Genomic DNA, 26,860 nt, shown 5'->3' on the forward strand with positions numbered 1-26,860 from the left:
TTCTTCAGAGGAGGAAGTTGAAGAAGAAGAAGAGTAGAGGTGTTGCTCTGATGTCAGAGGGCAGTCGAGGTTGAGGAGGTCGAGTTGTCTTGATATCAGAAGTGAAGTAAAGTAGATATCAGATCAATGAGTGATCTGAATATCAAAAGGTTGATTTGTCTTGATATCAGAAGTCAAGTGACCAAGATATCAGAAGTCGAGTGAAGTTGATAGCAGAAGTTGGGTGATCTGGATATCAGAAGTTGGGTGAAGTGGATAGTAGAAGTTGAGTGGTTTAGATATCAGAAAGCTGGATGGTCGTAATCGAGATTTCTGATGGCTGAGAGAAGAGAAGAAAAACATCAGAATCCCCGAGGGCAGGGGGATTATATGTCTGGATTCCATTTGACTTTGTTGAGATTCAAGAAGAGGCAGAAGGGGCATGACCAGACAGGATCTGAAGTTTGACGATGTTGAGGAGACGCCACGGGGAAGCTACTCAGCAGAGGGGGCTAGAATTCGGGGATGCATAAAATATTCTAACAGGGCGCAGCGAGGCTAATCTTCGTGATCAGAATATGACTCTTCGGGAAAAGAAGCTTTACACGTCCCCGTCCAAGGAAGCAGATCGCACCGCTTCATCACCCATTGTTCATCCCATCTGTTCACAGAAAATAAAGCACCAAGTTGTAATGGTCAATTTGGCTTAAGAGATCACGATAATAGTTTCAAATTTGATCTGGTTCTACTCTGGACCCCAATTGAGCATTGTAGGTGTCGTTGGTTGGTGTGGTAGGAACTGAGATTTGGGCGCATGCTTTGACCAAGATCCACCGAATCCAAAAGAGCACTCACAACTCCCCGAAGCCATGTGCCTGGGTGCGTCAGTTCTTACTTGTCACATGGGAGCAATGGGCCAAATCAATCACAGGTTCGTCAGGCAACCTGAGGGATTAGGAGAGCGAGACTCGCGGACGAGACACTCTACAATTCCATTTCCACCAGAAACCTCACTGATCTGAAAGACTTGCAGGCCATTTTGATGTAGCAGGACTACAGAGTGCAGTATTAGATTTGACACATGGTGTCGTAATCATCTGAGGGGGTGTCGGAGAGGGTGTCGGGGAAGTGCCATGAATGGAGAGTTTTTTTGAGATATTTGCGTGTGCTGGTAATAAGTAAATCCAATACAAGATGTTCCCGTAAAGCTAAAGCTTTATGGCATATCATTGGCCAAAGAACTCACGTGAAGAAGAGGCAAACAGTGAGGCGGACAGAGAGGCCTTGACATCTCACCGAAGGGGGGGGCGCCATCGGGGGATTTGAGAATTAGAGTGAAGTCAAGAGAAGATCAGTTCAAACATTGAGAGCGAGGGGCTTGAACTCATGGTTGCCTGCCCCTCCCTCCAGTGTCGGGATGAAAATGACTGCTGTGGGAAGCGGAAGCACCTACGCATCGAGGATTCGAAATTGAAGCGAGTAAAAGTGATGTGAACGTAATTTTTTGGACTGATGAGATGGCCAACTTCATTTTTTTTAATTTATTGATAATTTATTAGATGAATTGGCGAGTATCATCGCTAATTCCATGGTCCGGTCCCTATCAAGCAATGGCGGACGACTGCCATCAGCGCGAATTCCTTCACCCCAGAAAGTGGTCCTTCATTATGGCATCCCTGTCCGTGCGTAGGCTCATGTGAGTCAGTCCACATGCGCTGTCAAGACATCAGCCGCACCTTTCGCCGAAACACCCTCTCCAAAATGAAATTTCTCGGTCGAGTGGATTGACGAGGCAAGATCAAATTCTCACGAGAAGGTCCCCAACAATCTCACCCCGATTGCCACGGTGTATGGACATGACCCCCCAGTGAGTTTACCTGCTATGACTAGGTTTTACTGTACAGACCTCATCTAGTGGTGGCCTGTGATGGTCCTGCCAGTGACCATGATGTTGAGATGAGGTCACACGTGACTTGGAACTTACACCCGTTTCCTCGGGGACGACGGCGTTTACAACTCTAAAAGTTCTAAAAATTTTCTGTTCAGCCTTCGATGAATTACCGAACAGGAATTCCTCACGGGGAGACGGAATTAGATAGACGGAAGGTGGCATCGCCCGGCGGCCCGGTTCATCATTGGCAGTATTCAGGGGATAAATGTATCAAGCTGTTATCAACTTCGCATCCCAGGACATCACCCTTTTCCCCCAGTTTCTTTGGTAAAACCTCGAGAGGATTCACATTGATCCTCTTTCATCTTCCATGGTTAGCCGTCGACAGCCACCGTAAGTGCTGCCTGGATGCCCATGGCCACATGCATCGTTGACCACGTGGTGTCAAACCATGATATGCAACCTCGCCTTATCTGCAACAGCGTCGTTGGGGAGAACGCCTCGAAGGTCTAAAATCCTCCCCGAAACTTTGTTTCTCTCGTGAGCGTCGCCCACCCTCGCCAGCTTCTCGTAAGGCCCGCCTACCGTGACGACTGCTGTCATGCCCATCTTACTGTGAAGCTGATGACTCGCAAGAACCGCCGAGAAAGAATCTGCAATGGTTTTCACGACTTTGTGCAATTAATTCATGGGTTGGAATTGGGGAACAGCAATGCAAGCCGAGCCGGCCGGAGCCTGCTCAGAGGATTCTTGCCAATCTTTGAGACCCAAGTCATCTTAGTATTATTCCTCAAGTAAACTAAGAATAACCCCAATTCTAGGGTCCAATTCCGTACGTCAGGTCAGATAGCTGGTTCCAAAAATCAAAGCCCTTATACTAATCCCTATCATGTGCAACCACCGAGTCCATTAAGTCGGAATGAGCCGCGCCCACCTTGGACATGTACCACTGCTCAATTCCCTTGTACGATTCGGCATACTCGCAGAACAGGGGTCTACCATTAGCCATTTTGCCTCACCGCTGTCTGCCGATGCGGCTGGCTTCCTCAAACAGCTTGCTCAGTATCTGTAGGATGTCTGGGAGGTTGTACATGGTTTGGACAGTGTGCAGGTCCCAGGCTTGATCTTCCACGCAGAGTAATCTAAAGGCTTTGATGATTGCGAGGGCGAGATGGAGGATTGAGACAAAGATGAGGGAGGGGTAGGACTCGATTGGGGTCAAGAGGAATGCGTCGATGAGGGCATGGGTGCTCTCCAAGCAATCCCACATTACGAGACATCTCAGGTGGGTAGGTTCAAGAGGATCGTGCCTATTGCCGTGGTTAACAGGCTCCAGTAGGCGTACGCGAACAGCAGCACAGTGGCTACGTAAGAGGTCTAAGCAATTGAGTTAGCAGACGACGGAATATAGCCGTGGTAGGGAAAACCTACGATTTGACTGAAGATGCTCTGGCAAGGAGTTGGTAAATGTATCTAGCTCGTTTCGTATCGAGGCAACGACTATTGCGCGAACGCTCCCGGAAGTTTTGTCGCTGAGTGTATCGCCCGTATTCCCAAAAGCATCGTTCACCTTGATCGTGATTTTTCGCATTCGTATGAGGCTGACTAGGAGTAAGTCGGTTGGATATTCTTGATCCTGCAGCAATTGTCGAGTACATTCGTCGAGGCCGGCCAAACACACTTGGCCTTGGCCCGAGAACAGTTGGAGCAAGCCCTAGGCTTGTCCACGTGCAAGGGGCTAGACATTTCTGCAAGCTAGGGGTAGACAATCCGTCAAGATGTGGAAGCAAAACTGCTTAGTCCGTTGATCGGGGGAGGCGAGGTTGAAGGACTCGTGGGGCCATGCCAACTCTCTTCTGCCCGGTCACCTTTTTGCTTCCCGCTGCCGCGCCATCTGAGATGTTCCCAGTAAAAGAATGACAGAGTACTTACAATATCGACACGAGTGTGACTCATTTGGGAATGAAAAACAATGCATTTTTATCAATTTGAAGGGGCTAGTAATAAGGGGGGATACATGGTGACTTGAAGGGGCTTGCTTGAGTCTAGCCTCAACTATATCTTTCTCCTTCTTCCCCTTCTACGCATTATTTGCCCTCGTCCAACTCGATTCATTTAGTCGTTTACTATCCTTTAATATCTGTTTTTCTTGTCTTCTATTTGCTTGCACACCGTGCCCCCACCACCATCCCTCGATCCTTTCTTTCCTTGCTGTTAATCACATCACCCCCAATCCCAACCATTTTCATTCAACTCTTCTTCGATTCTTGCTCTATTTTTCAGCAGCAGCTCCACCATGGCATCTTATAAACGGGACCTTCTTTCTGGGGACCAAGCTGCCACTGCAGAGGGCAGCTCCAAGAAAATCCCCCCGCCTGAACGGACCGCTACCTTCAACGACTACGTTGTGAGCATCTCCTTTCCGCAAGGCATTGAATGTTCGCTCACGATTTAAGCGTGTCTTTTCTTATGCTACCAAGTGGGATCTCATCGTCTATGCTTCTGGCGTGGTGGCTGCTATCGGTTGTGGAGTCACCACGCCTATGATGTTTGTCGTGTTTGGTAAGTGGAGATACCACAAGTATCATGGGGTTTGCCTCGTTAACAAAGGTACAGGAAGCTTTGTCGGGAATTCACTAGTTTTACCAACAGAGATATCAACGAGGGCCTCGATGGGTTCCGAGACTCTCTCGACAAGCTATGGTAAGTCGACACCCCCTACTTTTATCCATCCGCTTACCGTCGATAGTCTCTACATGTTTGCCCTCTTCATCGCCCGTTTCAGCCTGAGCGCTATTCACAGATTTTCATTCCACATGACTGGTATTCGCATTTCAGCCGCTATCAGATTTCACTATGTTCGACACCTCTTCAACCAGACGATTCATGTCCTCGACTCTCTCCCACCCGGCCACGCCGTCGGCACCATCACGTCCAGCAGCAACACCCTACAAATTGGCATTTCTGAGAAGCTCGTCACATTCATCGAATACACCTCTCTAATCATCGCTTCTCTTATCGTGACCTTGACCTGGAACTGGGAACTGGCACTCGTCACCTTGTCCGGCTTTGTTGTCATCGTCCTGATCGTCGGTACCTTGTTTCCCCTCACCGTCAAAGGCCAAGCTCGCCAAGCCCAGTCGGAAGGAGAGGCAGCAGGTCTCTCAAGCGAGGCTTTTGCTAGCATTCGCATGATTATGGTATGTGGTGCGCAGCAGCAGATGGTGGACAGATATGGTGCCTCAATCGAGGAGGCCAAGAAGCACGCACGAGCTACAAGCCCACTCACGTCACTCCAATTTGCCTTGACGGTAAGTCCCAGAAATACTGGTTCCAGACACAGTAAATGCTAATCTTGTAGTTCTTTGGTGTCTTCGCCACTGTCGCCCTCACGTTCTGGTATGGTACTCTGATCTTCACCAAGGGCAGACTAGATGATGTCGGAGTTCTCATTGTGTAAGAACACCATGACCTTGAACTCAATCAAAGCTAACGAAAACAGTGTCCTGATGAACCTTACCACCATTTTCTTTTCCATGGACTGTGTTTCAGCCCCCATGCAGGCTATAGGGAGAGCTTCCCTCGCCGCCTGCGAGTTTTTCTCCCTCATCGACGCACCTGCACCTGAGAGAGGCTCACTTAGAGAGCCTCAGGTATCTGCGACGGACGATATTATCTTTGGCGGTGTCACCTTTGCGTACCCGAGCAGGCCCAACGTCAAGATTCTTGATGAGCTTGACTTGCGCATCGAAGCTGGCAAGATCACTGCCATCGTGGGACCCTCGGGCTCTAGGAAAAGCACCATCGTTGGCCTGATTGAGCGTTGGTACTCCCTCACGCAGCAGTATGTGATTGCCAAGGCTATACAGGCTGAGGAGTACAAAAAGAAGAAGGGAGACGAAGGCGATGACTCCAGGGGTGTTGAACTTCAAGAGACTGGAGACACAGTTGAGCTGCGGGGAAGTGTCACGACCTGTGGCCATTCTCTTGACGAGATCGACGTCAAGTAGTGGTGATCGCAAATTAGCCTTGTCCAGCAGGAGCCATTCTCGTTCAACTATACAATCTACGAGAATGTCACTCGAGGATTGATCGGGTCTCGATGGGGGGAAGAGCCCGAAAAGGTCAAGAGAGGGCTCGTCAAGAAAGCCTGTCAAGAGGCCTTTGCCGATGAGTTTATTGACAAGCTCCCCAGGTATGTGTCTCAGACTTACACGATAAGCCATAAATCTCAGCTAACCGTCTGTTCTAGGGGTACGATACAAAGGTCGGTGATGGTGGCGCTGGACTCTCCGGCGGCCAAAGTCAACGCCTCGCAATCGCGCGATCTATTGCCAAGAGACCTTCCATCCTCATCCTCGACGAAGCAACTAGCGCAATTGACGTACGCGGCGAGCGCATCGTACAGGAAGCCCTCAACAAGGCTGCAAAAGGTCGAACGACCATCATTATCGCCCATCGACTCTCCACCATCAAGAACGCCGATCGCATCGTGGTTCTCAAGAAGGGCAAGGTCGTTGAGTCTGGCACACACGAGAGTTTAATCTCTGCAGATGGTGTCTACACTGGCCTCGTCAATGCTCAGGCTCTATCCTCTGGGGACTGTTCGGAGGAGGACATATATGATGGGCTTGACACGGAAGACATTGACACTCTCAGCCGCGAAAAGAGTCATGCAGTCTCTGAATACGGCGACCACCTGCAATACGACAAGCACAAAAGTGGAAAGGGCCGTGATTTCTTTGGAAGCTTTGGCCGGCTCTTCTTCGACTCCAAGACCTCCTGGGGCCTCATGATCTTCTCCTTCATCGCTTCTATGGCAGCTGGTACAGCGCAGCCCTTGTACGCCTGGATGTTTTCCATATCCATCGATCTGTTCAAGTACCAGGATGATCACTCCAAGCTCATGGACAAGGTGGACTTTCTGGGTATTATGTGGACTGCTTTTGCAGCTTCTGCCGCCATCGCCTATTACTTCACCTTCATCTCCTCCGGCCGCGTCGCATCCTTCATCCGGGCAAAGTACCAGACGCAATGCTTTTCTTCGCTCATCTTCCAGCGAGCTGCGTACTTTGACGAAGACGGACATTCCCATGGCACACTAGTCTCACGCGTGAGGGACGACCCCCTGAAGCTTGAAGAGATCATGGGCACCAGCATCGCCCAGGTCTGCATCGCCGTCTTCAACGTCATCGGCGGTCTGGTAATGGCCCTCGTGTCAATGGCTGCTGTTATTCCGGTGTGTGTCTTTTCAGGCTACCTCCGGTTCCGGTATGGAAGATGAACGACGAGGTGTTTGCCGAGAGTTCACAATTCGCATCAGAGGCTATCAACGCCTTCCGAACCGTTTCCTCATTGACCCTAGAGGACTCTATATCTGCTCGCTTCGAAAACCTATGCCACGGCCACGTCTCTTCTGCATTCAAGAAAGCTCGCTGGGTCAGCATTCTTCTCGGATTCTCTGACAGCGCTACTCTAGGCTGCCAAGCTCTCATTTTCTACTGCGGCGGTCGGCTCCTCACTCAGGGAGAGATTGGCGTCATGGGTTTCTTTGTGTGTCTGATGGCCATGATGAATGCCGCAAAGGGATTTGGCCAGAGCTTGAGCTTTGGTCCCAACGCTGCCCAAGCGGCTGCTGCATCGAACCGTATCCTGGAGGCGAGAGAGTCTCGCTTGATGGAGCCTGTCGGTAAATGGGATATTCCTGATGCCGATGGTGGCATCACGATTGAGCTGCGGGATGTCCGCTTGAGGTACGCTAGTCGAAAGACGCCCGTTTTGAATGGGCTGAACACGACTATAGAAAAGGGGAAGTTTGTTGCTTTGGTCGGTGCCTCAGGTTGTGGCAAAACAAGCATCATTTCTTTGCTTGAGAGATTCTACCAGCCCGAGAAGGGCCAGATCCTCTGCAATGGAAAGGACATTTCAGATGTCAACATCTATACTTACCGCAAGCATCTGTCTCTCGTTGCCCAGGAGCCCACTCTCTTCCAAGGTCGGTGCTCTCTCTCTACCTAACACTATACTCTTGCTAACTGGAACAGGTACACTCCGAGATAATATCCTTCTTGGAATCGACCCCAGCACCATCACCGACGATCAACTACACGCCGCCTACCGCGACGCTTCAATCCACGACTTCATCGCCTCCCTCCCCGAAGGCTACAACACCAACATCGGCTCCCGCGGCGTCTCCCTCTCGGGTGGCCAAAAGCAACGCGTCTCCATCGCCCGCGCCCTCATCCGCAACCCCCAAGTCCTCCTCCTCGACGAAGCCACCAGCTCTCTAGACTCTGAGAGCGAGAGGCTCGTCCAGGCAGCCTTTGAGCGCGCGGCAAAGGGGAGGACCATGTTTGCTGTGGCTCATAGGCTTGCTACGGTGCAGAATGCTGATGTTATCTACGTCTTTGGTGAGGGTGGTCATGTGCTTGAAAGGGGGAGTCATGGACAGCTCCTCAAGGAAAGAGGTGTCTATTACCAGATGGTACGTCTCACATCAATGACTGATAGAATTATGTGCTAACCAGAAAATAGTGCCAAAACCAGGCTCTTGACCAGTAGGTTTGATTCCATAGCTGGGCTGTTTGGGTTCTTTCTGAAAATTGTACGCATAATAGAGGAGTTACCTATAATCCAAGGCAGCATCGTCCAGCATCTCTTCTCCGTTCCTTCTCGGATCCCGTGATCATTATGAGCCATTCTGAGTCTATTATATCCCTCCTGATTACATCCCGTGACTCTCCGTGTCTGCCTTACCTTGAGCCTCAGCCATCAACATCCCAAGATGACTCTTCTCAACCCAGTGCGAGAGATTCCTCCTGACCTTCTCCTTTCAGACTCTCCATCTGGGAGTGTCGCTATCACCATCCCAGCCTCCTCCGGCTACATATCCGTGATCCCCGACGGCGAAAAAGTCCTACCTGCCCCTTGACACCTTTGCCACTAGACCATAAGACCGTGAAATGTTGCTCCGACGGGCGTCAGTCTGAGTCCTTTTACCCCGCGAGATGGCATTGGACGCTGCGTCTAGGAAACTTGCATGTGAAGCAACTCGCTCCAGCCAATCTCCTTTCGACGTTTCACTTTACTTCTGCCTTGCAAGGCGGACGCGTCGCGATCGATATGCCCTTTCGCGTCATCGTGAATGTCTCGACTGCTGCCTACCCAGCCCCCTTGCACACTTATGGACCAGTCATCTCCCCAATATCAGTCGCGCTCCTGAATACCCCCCAAAAAGAAAGAAGTGCCTCTATTCGTCGATATGCGCGACGTGTCTTGTGGCGATGCCTGTGTCCCTAGGGTAACCGCGCAATTTCACGGGTCCCGGAGATGAGAAGTGGTGTGACTCACGCAGCAGCGTCCGTCGAATCAATAGCAGTAACAGACAAAAAAAAAAAAGGGCGTAGGTTGGTCTTGGTGGTTATTTCACGAGGGGCGAAAGATGCCTAATCCTAGCGAGAGGCCTCTCACAGCAAGAAAGCGAAACAGGAAGAAGGGCGGCAAAAAAAGAGGACATGGACATGTTGTCCAGATAAGAGATGTGAGTTGGGTGCCAAGATGAGTACTCCAACACATCAAGCCAGATCTATTGATTAGCAAGATTTGATTTCAAAGCTCTTGCGTCACTCGCTCGCTGCCCAAGCAAGCATAAACCAGCAGCTCCCGAAAGGAAAGACCCAGAAAACCGGGAACCCGGGAGTTGCGCATTCGAATCTGCAGGGCCCGATCACCTGCCGCGCCCGAAGTGGATCCCCCGGGACTCCGGGATTGGGGGCGAGAAACAAGATCGGGTGGCGGTGGTGGTCCCGGCCGAGTGGTCGAGGTGGCTGAGCAGTACCGGCAGCACAGCCACAGGCGTCAACCACGTGGCTTGACAACAACGGTGGGGAACATGTTTATTTTGTGGTGGTGTTTGTCTCTGACAATAACATGATTACGGATTGGGCCGAAGGGTGCAACTCAAGTCAAGGGAGGCGCCGTAGTAATTGAGGCCTGCGACTTTGCCGGGCAACTGATCTTTAAGCGCTGAAAGCTGAGACTTGGCAAGCAGACAGACAGACCACACTTGCCGCATGCTGCTTGCTGCAGTTTTAGGACCTGCGGCTCCGAGTGTGTTTTACAGGTCTAGACTTTTCCCACTGTAAACTGGAACATGAGACATCATCTCGTCCAGTTATGGCATTTTCATCCAAAAATGTTGTGGTATAGGGTTACTCATGCCCGTCCCCAATTGCCTTGCCCTGCCCAGGGCTCGTCAACCGGCCCTTGCCTTTTGCTGGAGGAGCCATCTCTATTGGCTCAACCGAAAGAATGCCCGGTCGAGATGTGACGTGGGAGCGGGAACAGAAGCAGTCCTGGCTCCCGGCGTGCAGATGCCGCCGTTGACTGCAACCCTCGATATCCCGCCCATTGGCTCCCGACCCCAATCTACTTGTCCACGGCCGCCTCCGGGAGACCCCTCCTGGGCCCTCCATCTCGAGTTGACAACGCAGACAACACCACTTAGCATCTCACTCACACACCACTCGTACCTCGCTCCGCTGGGCATGAACGCGTCTGAGCCTTGAACTGGAGGGGCTGTTCTTTACTCTTGCCCTGCGCAGCGGATGACTCTTATCATCCTTGGATGGCGAGCACGGGACTTCCGGGTCAGAAGGGAGCTTCCTCTCTTTCGTCACCGACACGTGCCAGATGCGACTCCATCGTGATGCATCCCATCAGAACTCGGATTGGACATTGCTGCTCCAAACCGGCACAGTACAAAAATTTTCCCTCTCACTCATCCATCTCACGGGCGGGAGTGCAACCTGCACTGCAAGAGAGACCCTCTTTTCCTCTCATTGTCGATATGCATGCAGCCTGCGTTCTTTTGCCCTAATGGAATCCAGATCGCAAACACGCCCCCCTTCGGAACGTCCTTCTCTGCCGAGGAAAGGAAAATTCTCCCATGGTGCATCTTTTTCTAATGTGCGAAAAAGCAATGTCCGTCATGATATCCATTCTATCCACCCCTGTCGACGCCATCGCCCGGGCGCTGCATCCAGCTTCCGAACCGCAGCTGCAAGAGTAAAATTTATTAGAGCTTGTCTTTTGGCGGTGTCGAGATCTTTGGCGCTTGGGCATGTAGCATGTTAGTCAAGGGCTGCATCTGCTCCCGTCGCTGGAACTTGAAACAACCTTGGCCAAGGAGCTGATAGGATCCCTCAGGCACAGGGATGCCTCACTCCTGCCAGAGGCCGCAATCTATCCCATCTCAGCGCCGTCCACTGAAGAAAGGCCAGGACCTAGAATCTGTGGGAGGCATCCTGCATACGTCACTGTGCTGCCAACTTGCGTCCATGTATGCCTTCAGCCTTGGCCCATTTGACGTCCACGTCGGTATCAGGAATCGGGGCCGGGGAGCTGCATGCCGGGGCCACCACTTTCAGCTGGTCCAAGAGTCCTTGTCTTCCTTGAAGCGCTGCCTGGCCTGGCCTGTCGCTCACCAAAGCGGCCCGTCTCCAACAAGGCCCCGCGATGGCGCATCCATCGTCGGCGCGCAGCCGGGCAACGGCCTTCGTCTCTTTGTCTCCAAAAGAGTCGGTGAGGAGAAGGTCAAATCGCCAACCTGCCTGGGCTGGGCTACCGTAGTGCGCGCATGTGTCCGCAGTAGGCTGGCTGGCTGCTGGAGGAGGGGCAAAACACCGAGGGGAACCTGGAAGGGCCGTCGCTTGTCAAGGGCCCTATTTTTGGAGGGGTAAACAGGGTCGACGGCCTTTGTTGTTGTTGGAGCTTTTCTTTTCGGTCAAGGGAGCGAATCGAGAGCGGCCGTTGGGTTAGGGTAGACGGGGAACACACCAACAAGCAGTGTCCTGTGTGCGTCTGTGTGTCCCGTGTGGCCTTCGCAGCGGTCTGCCCAGGGTTTTGGATATCAAAGTCCGCAGAACAGAAGTTTGGTGGGACCCGATCTGGGTGGTTTCCAAGGCTCTTTGACCTTCCCACCGACTTACACGCCGGGGGTCCTTGCTGTTCCATTCCGGTGCTATTCTTTGTCGCCCTTCTTCTGACCATCCCATCAGCATGCACCCAGCGACGTGTCTCTGCCAGGCTGTGTGCGGTGTGGATGCCAATCGGCATCCATCTTGGGGTGCATGGCGGGACCGATATGACGGGGCGGACGCATTTGTTTGGACATGAATACAGCAGCCAGACCTTCGTTGGGAGGCACAAGCAGCAAGGTGCAGATTTTCATGACAGCAACCACCCTAACAACCATTGCCAGCAACAAGCGAAGCGCTCTATGAGTCACCCGCTCATCCACTTTCAACAAGCGATGCCATGGCGCGACGACGTTGAACAAGGCCGACAAAGGTCCCGTCCTAGACTGTACCTCACCGCAGTGCTGTGGATTGCCGACCGTCAAGCATGGAGCAACAGGTTGCCATTCCATGACATGGATCTATCATCTCAGAGGATGACAAACCGCGAGGCTGCCGTAATGAATCCCTCGGCAAAGGACGACATTGCACAAGGCAGAAGCTCTGGTGAAAAGGAAAATGCAACAGAAAGAGGAAGAAAAAAAAAAAATCATGTCCGAACTTTTCGACCAGGATTGCCGGCCGGCCAGGATCTATCCAGGACAGACAGGACTGCATGGGGACAAGGATGGGAATGGGGATGGAATTCCATTTCGACAGGCCAACAACAAGGCCCATCGTCGTCGACCCGGGCCCTTACTCCGAGCACGCATGTGGTAATAAGCTGTAAGGGCGTGTGCGTTGCAAGCGTTAGACGTCCATCCGTCAGCTTGGACCGTTGCAGGGCGCAAAGACACAAGCAAGCCCCGAGGCTGTGGCTTTTTTTTTCCCTTCCTTCGTTTCTTTTACTGTTCCGAGTCCTTCCAATTCAAATGATGAGCATCAAAAGGAAAACTCAAACCTCGGACGAGTGTAACCCAACCGAAACAGGGCGTGGTTATTAACCCAGACAAGACTTGTCGAGGTTTACTCTGTAGGTTCTTGTGCCTCCCGCATCAAGTGAGCCGTACAGGAACAGCCATGACCATCGTCGTCCGTATCCTGAGATGGATAGTCCTAGATAATTTACCTTAGATCCGGCTGTGCACCACATGCCGACAGGGACTCGCCGTGACATGGGCAAGGCGTGATTGCGTCGTTGCCCGCTTCCTTCTTATTATTAGCGTATGAAACATGGTGCCCAGCAGGATAATTGCGTCGTCGCGTTGGGCCGCGATTTTATCATTACCGGCCGGGCCCAACGGAGAGGGGCGTGCAAGGGGTGTGTTTCCCGCCGGCTAGGGTGTCCTTGATCCGTCGACCCATCGTCTCTGGTCCTAATCTCGGGCCTAGCGACTTGAGGCAAAGGTGAAGGGAGCTCAGACCGAGCCGCCGGGTCCTCGACCAGAGACTGTGCGTGGGCACTGTACGGTTGCATCGTCAACCCTTATTTAGGGTTGTGTTGGCATTGTTGTTGTCGTTGTCTTGGTGTTGTTGCGGGTGACGCCCATGGCCCTTCGACGGTGGAAAACAAACCCTTGTCGAGAAAAATCTGCAAAATGACGGATTTTGACGATTCAGATTGTGGGCGCCCCTCGCACACGGACGCACACACATAATAAAAAAGCACATGGCAAAAAATATCGAGCCCTCTCTCTGGTTGCCAATCTCGCAGAGGACAGGACTGGGGTTGAGGATGGGTAATATTGGTGTAGCTGTGGACTCCTCCGGCTGCGATCCGCTGTCCGCGCATCCACTGAACAAACATCCAGGCCCTCTGGAGAGGGTGTCGAGCCTCTGGAAGGCCAGCATCTCGTCCCCGCGTCCCATCGACTCCTCCGTCTGCCGTCCACCGTGTCTGGATCGCTGGGCCGCTGTCACTGTGGGTGCATTAGGGCATATCGCTGGGTGGAAAAGGCCGCTAAACCTCAGTGACCGACTTCTGGGACGCAGGCACGCCGTCTCAGCGCATGGGGCACCCTGGGCGGGTAGTCAGGGTCCCTGGACAAGTCTGGATGGACTTGATGTGAGAGTGCCCCCCTAGCCTTGACCACGGGCTCTGTCCCTGCGGCTGACAAGCTGCGGGCACTTGCTCTCCAGCTCCATGCTCCGGCTCCAGGAATTTTCTCTCCATCCCCTGGTCTCCGTCCCATCGTCGGGCATGCAAGCCCTATCCATGACATTTCCATGGGTGTTTTTGATCTGAACCCTGGCTCCCTGTGTCCGGGGCGCAGGCAATCTTCGGTCCGGTCATCCCCCAGCAGCAAAGAGCAGGTTTGGTAATGAGTGGGTAATGAGAACCAGAGCCGGATAATGAGTCTTCTAGGATCCCGGATGTTGTTGAGAGTAGGGTAGGACAAAGCGCCGACGCTCGTAATAAGCTTGGAGGATGCCTCAGAACCGTCAGAGCTTGAGCGACAATAAGAGTCGATACCCTAGAGTACTGGCAGTCTTGTGGTATCGACCGCAGACACATTTATTCCAGAGACATGTCTGGGTATTGGCAGCGTCGACTTGACGTTTGCTCAGGCGTTCCATGAGCTCCTCCTCGCTGTGTCTTGTCTGTAGAGTAAAACATGACGCAGGGGGCCTGAGAGGTTAGCTGGCATTTTACAGATCTTGGCCACAGACGCAAAAGGAGTCCTAGAAAAATTGCCAGCCAGATCTGAGACGAAATGAGAGATGGTCATGGCATGGAATCTGAGATGGGCCGAGACGGTGAGCCGGTGAGACACGACTTCCATTCCGAATCCTGCTTTTGCTGCGGTATCGTAGCCAATCATCATGGCATGCCGGGGAGATGAAGAGCAGATGCCAGCTCCAACACCCTATTCAAGTCGCACAGACAGGGAGCAAGGGCCGAGGCCCATCTCGGCCGACTCGAATACACGGGAGAAAAAGGTGATTCCTGGAGGCGGCGCAGTCTCCCTTTCCTGCTACCCCTCCTCGTGTTGTCAAGTACCAAGACGGGAGGCCTGTGGTTGACGTGCGTGACATGAAGTAGCGCCGATTCACTTGTTGACTGATCAGGATAGACTACGTTGTGTGTCGCAGGTCAAGATGACAGGACTAGAGACTTTTTGAAAGTCTTCAGCGGCCAGACGAACTAGCGCAGTCTCGACTGGGAAAGATGCGGACGGAATTGACTGGGGGATAGGGGGGTCGGCGAATGGGTGAATGGATGGATGGATGGAAACGGAGGAGTCGGGGTCGACAGCTGCGGCTCGGGGGCACGCTTGTCCATCTCTGGGAAGGAGGTCTTGGTGTCGTTAGTCTCAGTGTCGTAGACTGCTGGAAACGACCCTATTCGCGAGCCGCCGCTCCGGTGCAGGGTTTTGACGTGTGTCTTCTCCGCTGCCGCTCTCCAGTCGTCCACTGCCCAGTACCGACGGAGCGCACCTCGATGCACGATGTCTCCATCCTGTTCTGTCCCCCGCCGTGCGGAGAAGTTGTCTAGAGCCAATCTGGTTTCCTTTCCGGCATGTTGCAGTTTGCAAGCATCAGATCGGTGGCGATGATGTCGAACTTTGGAAGGTCTCTCCTCCACGAGGCAGCCGATGCGCTCGCTGCTCACTAATGCAAGGGGACCATGGACCTCCAACCTCGCCTTCTCTTTGTCGCGATGTTGGGTGTTGGATCATGTAACTCGATATTTGCCATCGTAGTACCGAGCGGAGGATCCCTGGTAGATTCGGTATCGGAGAACGGAGCACGCCGGACAAAGGCTGGACCAAGAAGAGCTTGCGACCGGGTTGTACGGGAGAACCTCAGGAATCAGGAATCTTTGAGAGGAAGAAATCGAAAAGAAGCAAGAAAAAAAGAAAGCCTCCGTATCTTTCCGGATTCGTAAGCTCGACCTGGACTGCTCGCTTGTGGAGGGGTTCATCACATGCGCAAGATGATGGCCGCGATTGGAAAAAGGTGCGCTCTCGGATCGAAGCCTCGCTCGTTGACGACTTGCACCGATTGGCAGCTGGAATCTTCACGGTGGTCGTGGTGCAGCGTGAGGGCTGTGCTTCTCTCGTAGAGGAGGACCTGTCACAAGGCGAGCGAGCATTGCATGCATGGACCGCCGAGCGAAGCGAATAAGATAAGATGCACGACACCACCAGGCTCTGGCTGATGATGTAGCATCTGCGCGCCTTGCCTGCGAGTGCGACACGGACATGAGCGTGTGATGGATGGTCCAAGATGGTGGGGAGAACCTGAGGCAGATTGATAAAGCTCGACCGGGCAGCACCTTCCCTGGAACTGGAGTTGGAACCCCATCCCGTCTTGGTTTCATCCGTGCCTTCCGCAACTCCATCTCTTGCGGAGTTGTCATCATCGTCGTCTCTGCCTGGCGGAGGCAAACACCAAAACAACGTTAATTCTCCGCCACGTCTTGGTTTGATATCGATCGCTGTCGCAGTCGTCACTTTAGCCGCCACCGTCTCTCCCGGGACATTGGAAGGCATCACCGCTTGGCCGTGCCATTAACTCAGTTGATCAGCATCATCGCTGGCAGCCTGGCAACCCAACCAGGCACGCGTGCCTCTCGAGGCATCGACACTCGCAACTCTATTGCTGTCTCGCCTCTGTTCTGCGGTCGCTCATTCCAGCCTTGTTGACATTGTCGTTGCCTATAAACGTCGAGCCCTAGCAACGGGTGGGTTTCACACGGCTGCCTTGCGACACCCAACCACTCACGAACTGACTCGGCTGGCGGCGCTACGACTGCTGGGTAGCCTTTGCCAGCCTCGCGTCGCACTTGTGTAGTCCAAGTCTATTAAGGGCCGGGCTTGAGTGAGTGTTTGCATGGGTTACGAGGGCCAGGGCCACAGACTCTAGAAGATCCGTGTCCCCAGGCCATCGCATCTCGTACCCTTGTTTCTATTGACGGTGCTGTTGCGTCAGCTCGTATTCCCGTGCGCACCTCGTTCTTCTTCCCTGAAAGCCACCGAAAAAATTCAACATCAACACATCTCGCAGACGGCCCAGCAGGCAAGAGACTAACATCTCGCAGTCCAGGATTCCTTCCAGGGGGTGTAACAACCTACCTACCGAGCGCCCTGTCTGGCTCTGAATCACACCGAGCCGCTTCGTCCCCCGGCGCTGCTCCGTCTTCCGCCGTGCACCCCTGTTGGGTCTGTTGCCGCCGGCGCGCGCCTAGAAGCCCAAGGAGAAGGAAAATTTTTCACCGGAACAGACTTGCGGGCATCCGGGACCGCGGACGTTGGGATTTGGATCCAGGCCGTCAATCTCGCTTACTCCCCGCCGGTAAATTGACTGGCACTTCAGTGGAGTTGAGAAAAAGTCCATTGTTCCGCCCCAAGGTGACCTTTTCTGGCGAGGCGTCTGTTATTGACAACCTCGAGCCAGGGGAGAGACGAAGCCCAGAGCAAGCCAGTTAAGGAAAAAGAAATCAATGGCCGGCACTCGACCCCGCCATCCACAAGTACGGTAATATTTTTATTTTTTATATTATTTTTCTCGAAAACTTTTCTGTGGCCCTCCTCTGCTTTCTTTTTTGGAGTCGCAGGATCCGCTCAGTTCGCAGTTTTTTCCCTTGTCCATCCTTGCAGGTGTCTCTCCCTCGTTCAGATGGCTGGTTTCAATTCGTAAGAGAGAAGACGAAGCAAAAAAGAAGTATGAGGAAACAGCAGCAAAAAGTGACAGAAGAGAGGCGAAAATTTTTAATTGTGTGCGTTGTGGGTGTACACTTCAGGGGACGGAGGTGTTTGTTGTTGTCTGTCTGTTGAGAGACAGAGCACCCTCCGGACATTGCAGCGCTATGCCCACCCCCATGATTCCCAGCTGAACCTTGAGCGAGTCGGATCCGTTGCTGCAATCAGTCACCATTTTTACCAGCTTCCATTTTTGCGCTGCCTCCTTTTCACGAGGCTGTCTCGTTCCCGTTGAGCCTATCGCTGGCTCTATCTGTTGATTCTATCTCTACCCCTTTTTCGCATCTCTTTTCGCCTCTCGCCATACAAGGCCTGAATTAGCTGACGAGTGATCCAAGGGCACTGACTCATAATTGCGCGTGGGATCTGGATGATTCACGAATTATCGAGCCCAACCAAAGAGATTGGGTTACGGAAACAATAGGGTGTCGAAAAGAAAAAAACACAGCCATCCACAACAAATCCTGAGAGAGAAAAAAGAGCCAACGAAACTTGGCCGCAGCACAGCGCCCTGCAGCGGACTCCCGGTACGCTACCTAGTACTGTACGGACTGCGTCACCGTCCACCGTCATTTCGCCAAACAAGCTCCGAGAGAGAAGACAGTGCGGCGCGAAAAACAGACACGTTGCCAATCCTTTTGCTTGTGCTGATGAGAGGCTGCAGAATGTGACTAAGCCTTGCTCATCGCACACCCAGATTAGCAATACGCGCAATACGGAGGTTGACTCTATCTCGACACAGCCTCACTCAGTCACATTTGCCAGTTCATTCTAGACGTCACGAGCAACGAATTGCTCTTGTTTCTCAGGCTTGGGAAAAGTCATACAAGACATCAGTCACCAAGAGACCAAGAAAAAGGATAAAAGGAGGGAGTGCAAGTGAAGAGACTGCAAGAGCCGGGCCCCCCTGCACCCCTGTCTCACACACTCCCACCCCGGGCGGCCCTTTAGAGAGCATCCCTGCCCCTATTTAGCGCACACACCCTTGTCTGTCTCTCAGTCCCCCTGCTGCATGCCGGCTAGGCCCCTCCCTCCATTACCGGATCCTTGTCGCCTTCCGCTAGGCAGGCTTGGGAGAAAAACGGTGCCCACAGAGGCCGCACACAATCTCCCACGACCGTGACAATATATATCTCGACCACCTCCCGCTCTACCCTCCTTTCCTCCTCTCTTTCCAGTATCTTGGCGCTTGCCAATCACCCAGTTTCCCCCAAAGCAACATATCTCAGCCTCGCCAGCACATCCAGTGCCGACGTCATCGCTCTTTTTTCCAACCAACCTCCAAGCTGGGGCTCTCGAAGCGTCCAGCGCCTTCTCGACACAACGACCAGGTTCTACGGGATTTGGTTTCGATTTCCTCGTTGGGGAAAGGATAAAATACCCATTGGTCATGTTCGCCGCCGCAAGACACTACTCTAACCTCTTCTCTTCCGACTACATACCGAGGTGACGGGCTGGCCGATCACCTCCTCTCGGGCGTCTCTTCCCCGGCGCAACCTGACCGTTGATTACTGCTTATATGCAGATTTGACGAACTTTGCACCGCATCTACCACTCACATACTAAAAAAGAAAAAGAACAAAAAAACGCGAAAAAGAACCCGCGCATCGAAAAAACCAACACACCAGACAACTGTGGGAGATTGGGAGGAGAGCAGCAGTTGTTCTATGCAAGTCTTGAAAGCGGATGTCAGTTGGGCATCGCCACACCACAAGATCATGAGTTACCCTTCTCCACGAACTCCTGGATCGACGCCGATCCACGACTACGACAGCGTCTACTCGAGGATGTCGTCCGCAACCCCCACCCCTTCGCCGAGGCCGACCTGGACCGCCGAGCAGACGCCACGGCGACCAGCGACTCGAGCGGCCCATGGACGCTTCAACAGCTACTCCCAGCAGGGTGATTTCAGTCCGCGTCCCCCCAAGGACTCCCCTCGCTACAACAGCATCGGGCAATATAGCACGGCAGATGTGAGTCCCAAAACTACTTCTTCGTCGCGCAGGCCTTCCGGGTCATCTCCGCGCTCCAAGCGCGACCGCCGATTCTCGTTTACCTATGTCCGGGCTTCCACCCCATATGGAGAATCCGACGAGGACGAGATCATCGAGGCTCTGGGACACACCTATGTGCTTCCTGCACAGTCCCGTTCCAAGAACCATCATCACCGCAGATCCGCCTTCTACACACGAGAACTTGTTGATGATGATCGGGGATGGTACACTAATTACGACGACTACCTGCAGGGTGCCGCCTCCGCCGCCATCTACGACGAGCCTTACAACTCTCGTGAGCAGATGCCTCCCATGTACCAGCAGTCGCCCCAACCTCGACCTCCTACCAGCTTCGGCCACAGCCGTCGCTCCTCCACCGCTGTCCCTCCACCGCGTCCCCAGACCGTGCGCCCAGCCAGCTCCCACCGCGCCAAGCCTGCTGCCCCGGCCACCCCCAAGGCCACCGATGCCGATGCCCGGAAGCACCGCATCCCGGCTGGATACTCACTCAAGAACTGGGACCCCAGCGAGGAGCCCATTCTGCTGCTAGGCAGTGTCTTTGACGCCAACAGCCTTGGAAAGTGGATCTACGACTGGACTGTCTACCACCAGGGCCCTGCCACCCCCATCTCTGACATGGCCGGCGAGCTGTGGCTTCTTCTTATCCAGCTTGCCGGCAAGGTCAAGCGAGCTGAGGAGACTGTCGGTCGAGTTCGCAGCGCCGAGAACCGGGACCTCGTTGACGAGTTCATTGAGTCCGGAGAGCGCCTCACCGAGAAGCTCCGTGCCCTCCTCAAGGCCTGTGAGGCCCCCATGCTCAAGGCCGCCAAGAGGAAGCAGGCTGGCCTTGGCAAGAACGCCGGTGTCGAATTTGTCGAGACCCTCTTTGGCCGTGACCGTGAGCTTGACAAGACTGAGAAGTTCATGCAGAGCGTGAGACTCTTCAACCTCCGGTTCGACGCCAACTGCGAGGAGATTCTCCGGAACCCTACCAAATAAGCGGACCACATTACACCCCCACAGGATTACCCAGGACTTGGCCCTGTTGTTTCCTGTTCTCACTTAACCATACCCACATCTACTATACCCGAGGAGTCTTTTGACGCCGGCCAGTGATCACATCCCCCTCATACTCGCCGGATTGGATGGCCCGCTCAAACTGTACCACTACCTCACATTCCTGGATCTCCAATGGACTCCCCGCCACATGGATTTCCGATTTTTTACTTTAACGTCTCTACCTCGTCCCGGGGAAGCGGTTTCTTTTCTCTTGACTTGTCTACCGGAACAATTCCAGAAAGAATCACGGGGCGACCTGTACTACCACCAATGCGAACGCGCGCGCGGAGGAGGGCATCGATATCACGGGGACTTTTTTCCAATTAGAGATACCCACAATGTTTTTTCCGTTTGGAAGGACGCGAGCAGTTGGAGAGGTGAAAAACGACATTTTGTCACGGAGAAGAAGTGGAAAGGATTTGATTTTCGTTTTGGATTTTGTCTTTTGGAGCTTGGATCTTTTTGCTTGGGATCAGCGCGTTGGGATATCAAAAGTGATTCGCACTTAGATCGGGATGGAACACGACATTACTACACGGTAATATGGAGGTTTCGTTGTCTTTACAAATGTTCCTCATTGATGGATAGGAAAGGGAAATGTATCATGCAACAATGTGAGCATGAAGGAGTTGGGGGAGCCATGGAATTGGCTTGTTTGTTTTTGATTGACTTGATTATACCATTTTCAGAGCTTGGACATTATGGGATGATTCTAATTATTTCGAAAAAAATTGCAAACTTATCTTAACCTTGTTGTGTCCCTTTCGCTTCTGACTCATTGTGATGTGACTTTTTCGTTTAATCCTTACCTTGATCATGACATGAAGCCTAGCCAACATTCGACGTCGTGGTCTTACTGATCCCAACCGTCGGATCACGAAGAAAGCCGTCGACTCATTGAACGCATGGTTCAAATAACAACCTGATTTTTTCTTTGGTGATACCCCCTCTCGTTCCCGGTGGGAGAACCCCGCGTGTGCCGAGGAGGAACTAAAACCAGACCGGCAATGCACGCATCTGGCTTGGTTCCAGGCAAGCATCTTGGTCTTGCAGCGGCGTGCCGCTGGGGGTGACGATCCGACTTCTCTTTTGCTGGGGGAGGGAAACCATGAGGTCATGAGTGGACGGACGACCCCTGGAGGGCTGCGTCATGCAGGTCATGGGTCGCGGGGTCGGCCGCTGTCTCTCTTCTTTTTTTTTTTCGAAAGGAAGCCGTTTTCATCCAGAGGGCGTGATGTAATTGCAAACCGCTTTGAGAAAGGCAAGGGAGCCAAACTACAGAGTGTTGCGTTGTTTCACTTGCACGGCAGTCTAACGCCTCTTTTACTCTTGCGAGTGTCGAATTTTGTGCTTGCGCGCGCTCGGCGGTACTGGAATGTAACTTGTGGAACGGGTGAAACTTTGTTAGCATGTGCTTCTCGATGGGTAGGATTTGCGACGTTGAAGGGGAAATTGGAATTGGTTTCAGATGGAAAGAATTCTTCAGCGAAAGGTGAGGTTTGATGGTATATTAACATGTCGCGGTGCTGGCTTGTGTCGAGATTGAACTTGATTTCCTTGACATTCACATCTTGACTCGATACAACGCCACCTTTCGGATATCTCGCTCCGTTACGAACTGCTTCGCTTATTATCCTGCTTTGCTTTTTTGTCTTTTATCCCGTGCCTTGATTCAAAACACACAGACAAGCCACGGGCCTTGCTCCCCGCCCTCTGTCGTTATTAGCTTTTTCTACGCACGGCCTGGGTTTTGTGTGCTTGAGCGGGGGGATGAATGTCCCGCCGCCGGATTTAGAGGAGGTTGGGGAGGGGGAGACGGTGACACCGGGCGCGTTGTGACGGGATGGAGAGCCGACCCGGTGTGGGTGTGCAGCGAGCGGCTATTAGGGCCATCTATCCCACGTGTTGGGTTGGGGGCGAGAAGGATCTCTTTTTCACAGTGAGAATGTCGTGCAGTTTTGGTGGACTACGCAAGGGGGTGAGATACCCGTCCCAGAAGGGAGAAGCTGCAGTAAAGTTTCTAGGCTCAAACAACGATGCGTGATTTCTTCCCAGCCAGCCTGACTCGAGAAGGATTGCACTGTACACTGGAAGGAATAACGCAGGGCTGGGACGGACTCGTTGGGCGTGCAAGAAAAGTTCCCGGATCCCAAGTGCCCAATCCCAGACTCTGTGACCCCTCCTTAAGCCATGTCTGTGATGTGACAGCACACATTGCTGTCCATGTGCGTCGTCTACACGCCAATGTTCACACCAGAAAAGAACAAGGGCTGAACTGGTACACCCTGGTTCTCTCCCAATCCGGGCGCTTGCACGTTTCTTTTGCTCTTGTTTCTTGGAGGCTGGCGTGTGATGATGGGCAGGGATATAGCCTCACTCACAGTGTATTCGGTTATTCTTTGCCAAAAAATTCACGACCCCGCGCGAGACTTTGGGTTGCACGTTGGGGTGGCTGTTCACATGTAACCGCCTGTATCCGTACCCAAGCTGCGAGAGGCTTGGCGTGCGGACCGAATCGTGAAGGAGGGGGAGGGGGTTCCATCGCTGGATAACGTCAGCTGTGGTTGTGCAGGGACATGGATTCTGGATATTATTAGATGGAAAGAGTACAGGTTTCTGGCCTCGATTGTGGCTATTGCAAGGTCTGAGTTTGTGTGTCAGGGATGGTTAATTGTGTTGGGGTGACACGGATTCTCAGCTGTTTGTGGTTTTGTTTGCTGGGCGTGTAACTTGATTTGATACTGAATAAGTAGGAAGGCTGGGGTAGATGGCTTTATTGGGAATTTGCCGGCGAACGACATGAATGTGTTTGGATCATGGGGTGTCAGTCCGGGACATCGGATTTGGTTGAGTTTGTGTAGGGTATGGAGGAGATGTGATATAGGCATGTTGTTTAATTATCTTTGGATGCGTAGATTGATCAATAAATTGCCCAAGCCAATAATCAGACTTTATATATGACCAAATAACGGTACAAGTTGTGCAAGAACTTCTAAAGAGTTGATGCTTGGAGGATTTAAAGCGAGTGACACTGTCTGATCCTCCCGCAGGTGGATCGTATAAATCCCCTCCTGGGTCGCAGGCTCAACGTCTCGCTCCTTTGAGTCTCCAACATATACAATATCACTAGGCTGAATGTCAAGATGTTTTAAAACTTTTCCAAAGAGCCCCGACGTCTTGGCCACGCCAAAACGGTTGGTCGTTGCTAGGAAGTCGATGTAGCTGGCGATCCCCAGGTCCCGAACGGCCCGCTCTTGGGCGTCCTGCGGGCCTTCTGTGATGACGGTAATCCTTCTACCAGATTCTTTGATGGCCTTGAGTAGGAAAAATGCACCGGGTTTGAGAGTCAGGTTCTCGACTAGAACCCGTTCGTAGTCTTGTAGTAACTCTTCGATCGAGTCATGATTGAGTTCGAAATGACTCAGTGTTGCACCGAAGCGTTCCCGACGGTAGTCGTGAGAGGTCTTTCCATCCGTGAATGCGCTTGCAGTTCCTTGTTTGAGTATTATCTGATACTGTTCTTGAAGGTTCTCGATTTTGATGTGAGGGTTTTCGTTGGATATCCGAGTGAGGCAGTGAGTTACTGCAGCTCGGCTGGCCCGGCGGAACTCGTGGAGGGTATCGTCGAGATCAAAGCCGAACCAGGTCTTGGTCTGCAGAATTTCGAGGAGTTTCTTCTGATCTTGTTCCAAAGAGGGAGTCATTGTATCCGTGGGTTGGATGGAAGTCTAGGGTGAGTTGATGTTGATGCTCAGTTCAAGTTGATGCATTAGGGCGAAGACGTGATCGTCGGGATAACTACCTCCACTTATCGAATCCCCGCAACCTCTGACCATGGAGAATGAAGAATGCCATTACTTGAAGTAGAACTGGAACAATTGCAATCGTAGATTTGCCATGCGATGGTTTGTTTCGGGGTGTGTTTGAAGAGTCTGACTGGCACAACTCACAACCATAACCGGACTATCACAACTTAGTTTCTATAAAAAGATACCGTTACTGGAATGTCTAGAATCGTGAACGTTGTTTGCCCTTGAAACCGTTTCTTGTCGTATCTCGGGAATGATTCTAGACGGTCGCTAGATGAACCTTGTAGAATGAGGTATTTGTCGACTCGTCGAACGAATCATTCCCATCACCTCAGTATAGCCTATCTACCTACCTCCATATGTCCTCCCCATTTATACCGGAATGTCTCATCACTTCCATTAGCTCAATCACTTATTTCAGCTTTCTCCCCCAAAATCACAGACTTCACCAGCCTCCTCAGCTGAACAAGGATATGCAGCCAGCCCGATGACTAAGCACGCGTTGGCCGCTGCGCCAAAAATCCGATGATGCGTGACATCCAGCTTCACCTCACCAAGGCCAAACAAAACGAATCAGGGAAAAAACTGCAGTGAGCGACGCGTATCCCTTGAATCTTGGTGTTTTTCATCACATTCACGGAACAAGACTCTGTTCCGGACCGAGCTGAGCCCACCCAGACTTGGCCAATCCCACGCGGCATCAGACCACAACAATGCACTACATCCGCTTCCTTCGGGCCCCAAAGGTCTTGAAGAATCGCCGCGGACCCTTGGTCCAGCTGCTCTTCACAATCACCACTGATCTTGGAGACTCGTTCCTCTACCCGGAGAGGTTTCTCGACCTTCAGGTCGTCGCCGTCGCTGCCTCGCCTGAGGGTAGCTCGACATGGCTCCTCTCGGACCCTGGCCACTTGGACTGGGAGCCCGGCATGCGCGTTGCGAAGCCGGCTCTCGAATTGCCTGTTGCTCTTGAGAGAGCTCTTGAGACGGGCATGAGGGTTCACATCTGCGTCAGGGCAGCAGAGCCCATTCACACCGCTGAAAGTGCCCCACGAGTTCTGGCGCTGGCTGCTGAGAAGATGCGGTATCGAAAAGAAGCTGCCGCCAAGGGCGCCGTCATGCCAGCTTGGGTTCCCTTGATGGCTACCGAGCCTGGCTCAGAAGTGTCTATCCGACGACTTCAACTGGGCGACTCACCCGACGGCCTGGGTACCATCGAACTCGAGGAAGAGATTGGAGAGAGCATCGCTCGCCACGTCTGGGATGCCGGCGTGGTGGCGACGTCGGCGATCGTGGGCATTGAGACGGCTCCCGATAGCGAGTCCAGCAACGACCCCTGCATGAGGACTCTCAAGAACATCTTTAGCCGCCAAAGGACGATCCGCGTGCTGGAATTGGGCTGCGGCGTCGGCATCTTGAGTGTCGGACTGGCTGCCGTGTACCCCCAGCTTCACGCCCCTTCGCCGGGAGACTGCACCATCCTCATGACGGATCTCCCCGAGGCCGAGGAGCGGGCCAGGTCCAACATGAAGAGGGTGGAAAACTCGCACGTCCGGTTCCAGGAGAAGCCTGTCCGAATGATGTACGAGAATTTGGACTGGGAGGAGGGCAGACAGGGCCGCTTTGGCCCCCAAGCTCGATCGCAGCCTTGGGACTTGGTGATGCTGAGCGACTGCACTTACAATGTCGACATGCTCCCTGCTCTGGTGGAGACACTCTCAGCCATTCACGCCAACAACCTCACCCACTTCCCCGAGGGGGAGCCCTTTACCACAAAGGTCTTTTTGGCCACCAAGCCACGTCACGAGTCGGAGGAGGTCCTGTTTGAGCTGATGGACAAGGACGGCTGGTACAACGTTCACAGACAAGTGATGCCACTGCCTGTGCTTGGAGGTGCGCCTCAATCTGTCGAGCTTTACCTATTTGACAAGTCTGGCCTGAGCGAGGACAGGGACCAACGGAGGGGAGAGAAGGAGAGGGAGAGGGATTAGGCGTCTAGTGGATGCCCTGACCGAGTTTCAAGGCGGCCTCACTAATTGAGTGCAACACGGCTCCCACCATCGTACGAGGCAAGGCGAAGATACTGCCATTTCTCCGAGAAAACGACAGCCAATACTCTGGGCAATGCTTTCGCCTTGACGCCCGAGTAACGACGGACACGGTCAAGAGCCTCGACGGCCTTGCCTTGTGGCTGCTGTGAGAGCTTCACCATGCATGATAAGACGGTCGCCTCTGGATGCCATTGGGGTTACCCCGCGTGTTGTGTAACGGCGTTTGATGCGGTCCAGCCTGATTGCTCAGAAGCGACCACTAGGATGAGATGGCGGGGGATATGACGGGCAGGGAAGTGGTGTGGTGATGAGTTGTCCTTCAAGCCCCATGAACGCAGAGTGAGGCTCTGCGATGGCCTCAAAATGGAGCTTCCGATAATGTTGTATGTACCTTGGCGATGAGATTTATTAAACGT

General features: G+C 52.9%; 5 protein-coding genes across 5 annotated transcripts; 3 read left to right on the top strand and 2 right to left on the bottom strand.

Annotated features, from left to right (window-relative positions):
* Window positions 1-2,747: 2,747 nt before the first annotated feature.
* NCS57_00370400 (uncharacterized protein) lies at window positions 2,748-3,616 on the bottom strand (the record flags this gene model as incomplete). The annotated part of the gene is made up of 4 exons (XM_053053689.1): window positions 2,748-2,865; window positions 2,890-3,247; window positions 3,302-3,471; window positions 3,552-3,616. The coding sequence occupies 4 exons, from the start codon at window positions 3,614-3,616 to the stop codon at window positions 2,748-2,750; spliced, it is 711 nt and encodes a 236-aa protein (XP_052915849.1).
* A 550-nt stretch (window positions 3,617-4,166) lies between these two features.
* NCS57_00370500 (uncharacterized protein) lies at window positions 4,167-8,431 on the top strand (the record flags this gene model as incomplete). Its single annotated transcript, XM_053053690.1, has 10 exons — window positions 4,167-4,277; window positions 4,327-4,418; window positions 4,487-4,573; window positions 4,620-5,181; window positions 5,232-5,326; window positions 5,373-5,871; window positions 6,123-7,109; window positions 7,151-7,865; window positions 7,915-8,354; window positions 8,405-8,431. The coding sequence occupies 10 exons, from the start codon at window positions 4,167-4,169 to the stop codon at window positions 8,429-8,431; spliced, it is 3,615 nt and encodes a 1,204-aa protein (XP_052915850.1).
* Window positions 8,432-19,249: 10,818 nt separating this feature from the next.
* On the top strand, window positions 19,250-20,524 carry NCS57_00370600 (uncharacterized protein; the record flags this gene model as incomplete). Its single annotated transcript, XM_053053691.1, has 1 exon — window positions 19,250-20,524. One exon carries the CDS (start codon window positions 19,250-19,252, stop codon window positions 20,522-20,524), a length of 1,275 nt encoding a protein of 424 aa, XP_052915851.1.
* A 3,011-nt stretch (window positions 20,525-23,535) lies between these two features.
* Window positions 23,536-24,288, bottom strand: NCS57_00370700 (uncharacterized protein; the record flags this gene model as incomplete). The annotated part of the gene is made up of 1 exon (XM_053053692.1): window positions 23,536-24,288. The coding sequence occupies one exon, from the start codon at window positions 24,286-24,288 to the stop codon at window positions 23,536-23,538; it is 753 nt and encodes a 250-aa protein (XP_052915852.1).
* Window positions 24,289-25,106: 818 nt separating this feature from the next.
* NCS57_00370800 (uncharacterized protein) lies at window positions 25,107-26,384 on the top strand (the record flags this gene model as incomplete). The annotated part of the gene is made up of 1 exon (XM_053053693.1): window positions 25,107-26,384. The coding sequence occupies one exon, from the start codon at window positions 25,107-25,109 to the stop codon at window positions 26,382-26,384; it is 1,278 nt and encodes a 425-aa protein (XP_052915853.1).
* Window positions 26,385-26,860: the final 476 nt, after the last annotated feature.

The sequence above is a fragment of the Fusarium keratoplasticum genome, chromosome 3 (assembly GCF_025433545.1).
Source record: "Fusarium keratoplasticum isolate Fu6.1 chromosome 3, whole genome shotgun sequence".
Lineage (NCBI taxonomy): Eukaryota > Fungi > Ascomycota > Sordariomycetes > Hypocreales > Nectriaceae > Fusarium > Fusarium keratoplasticum.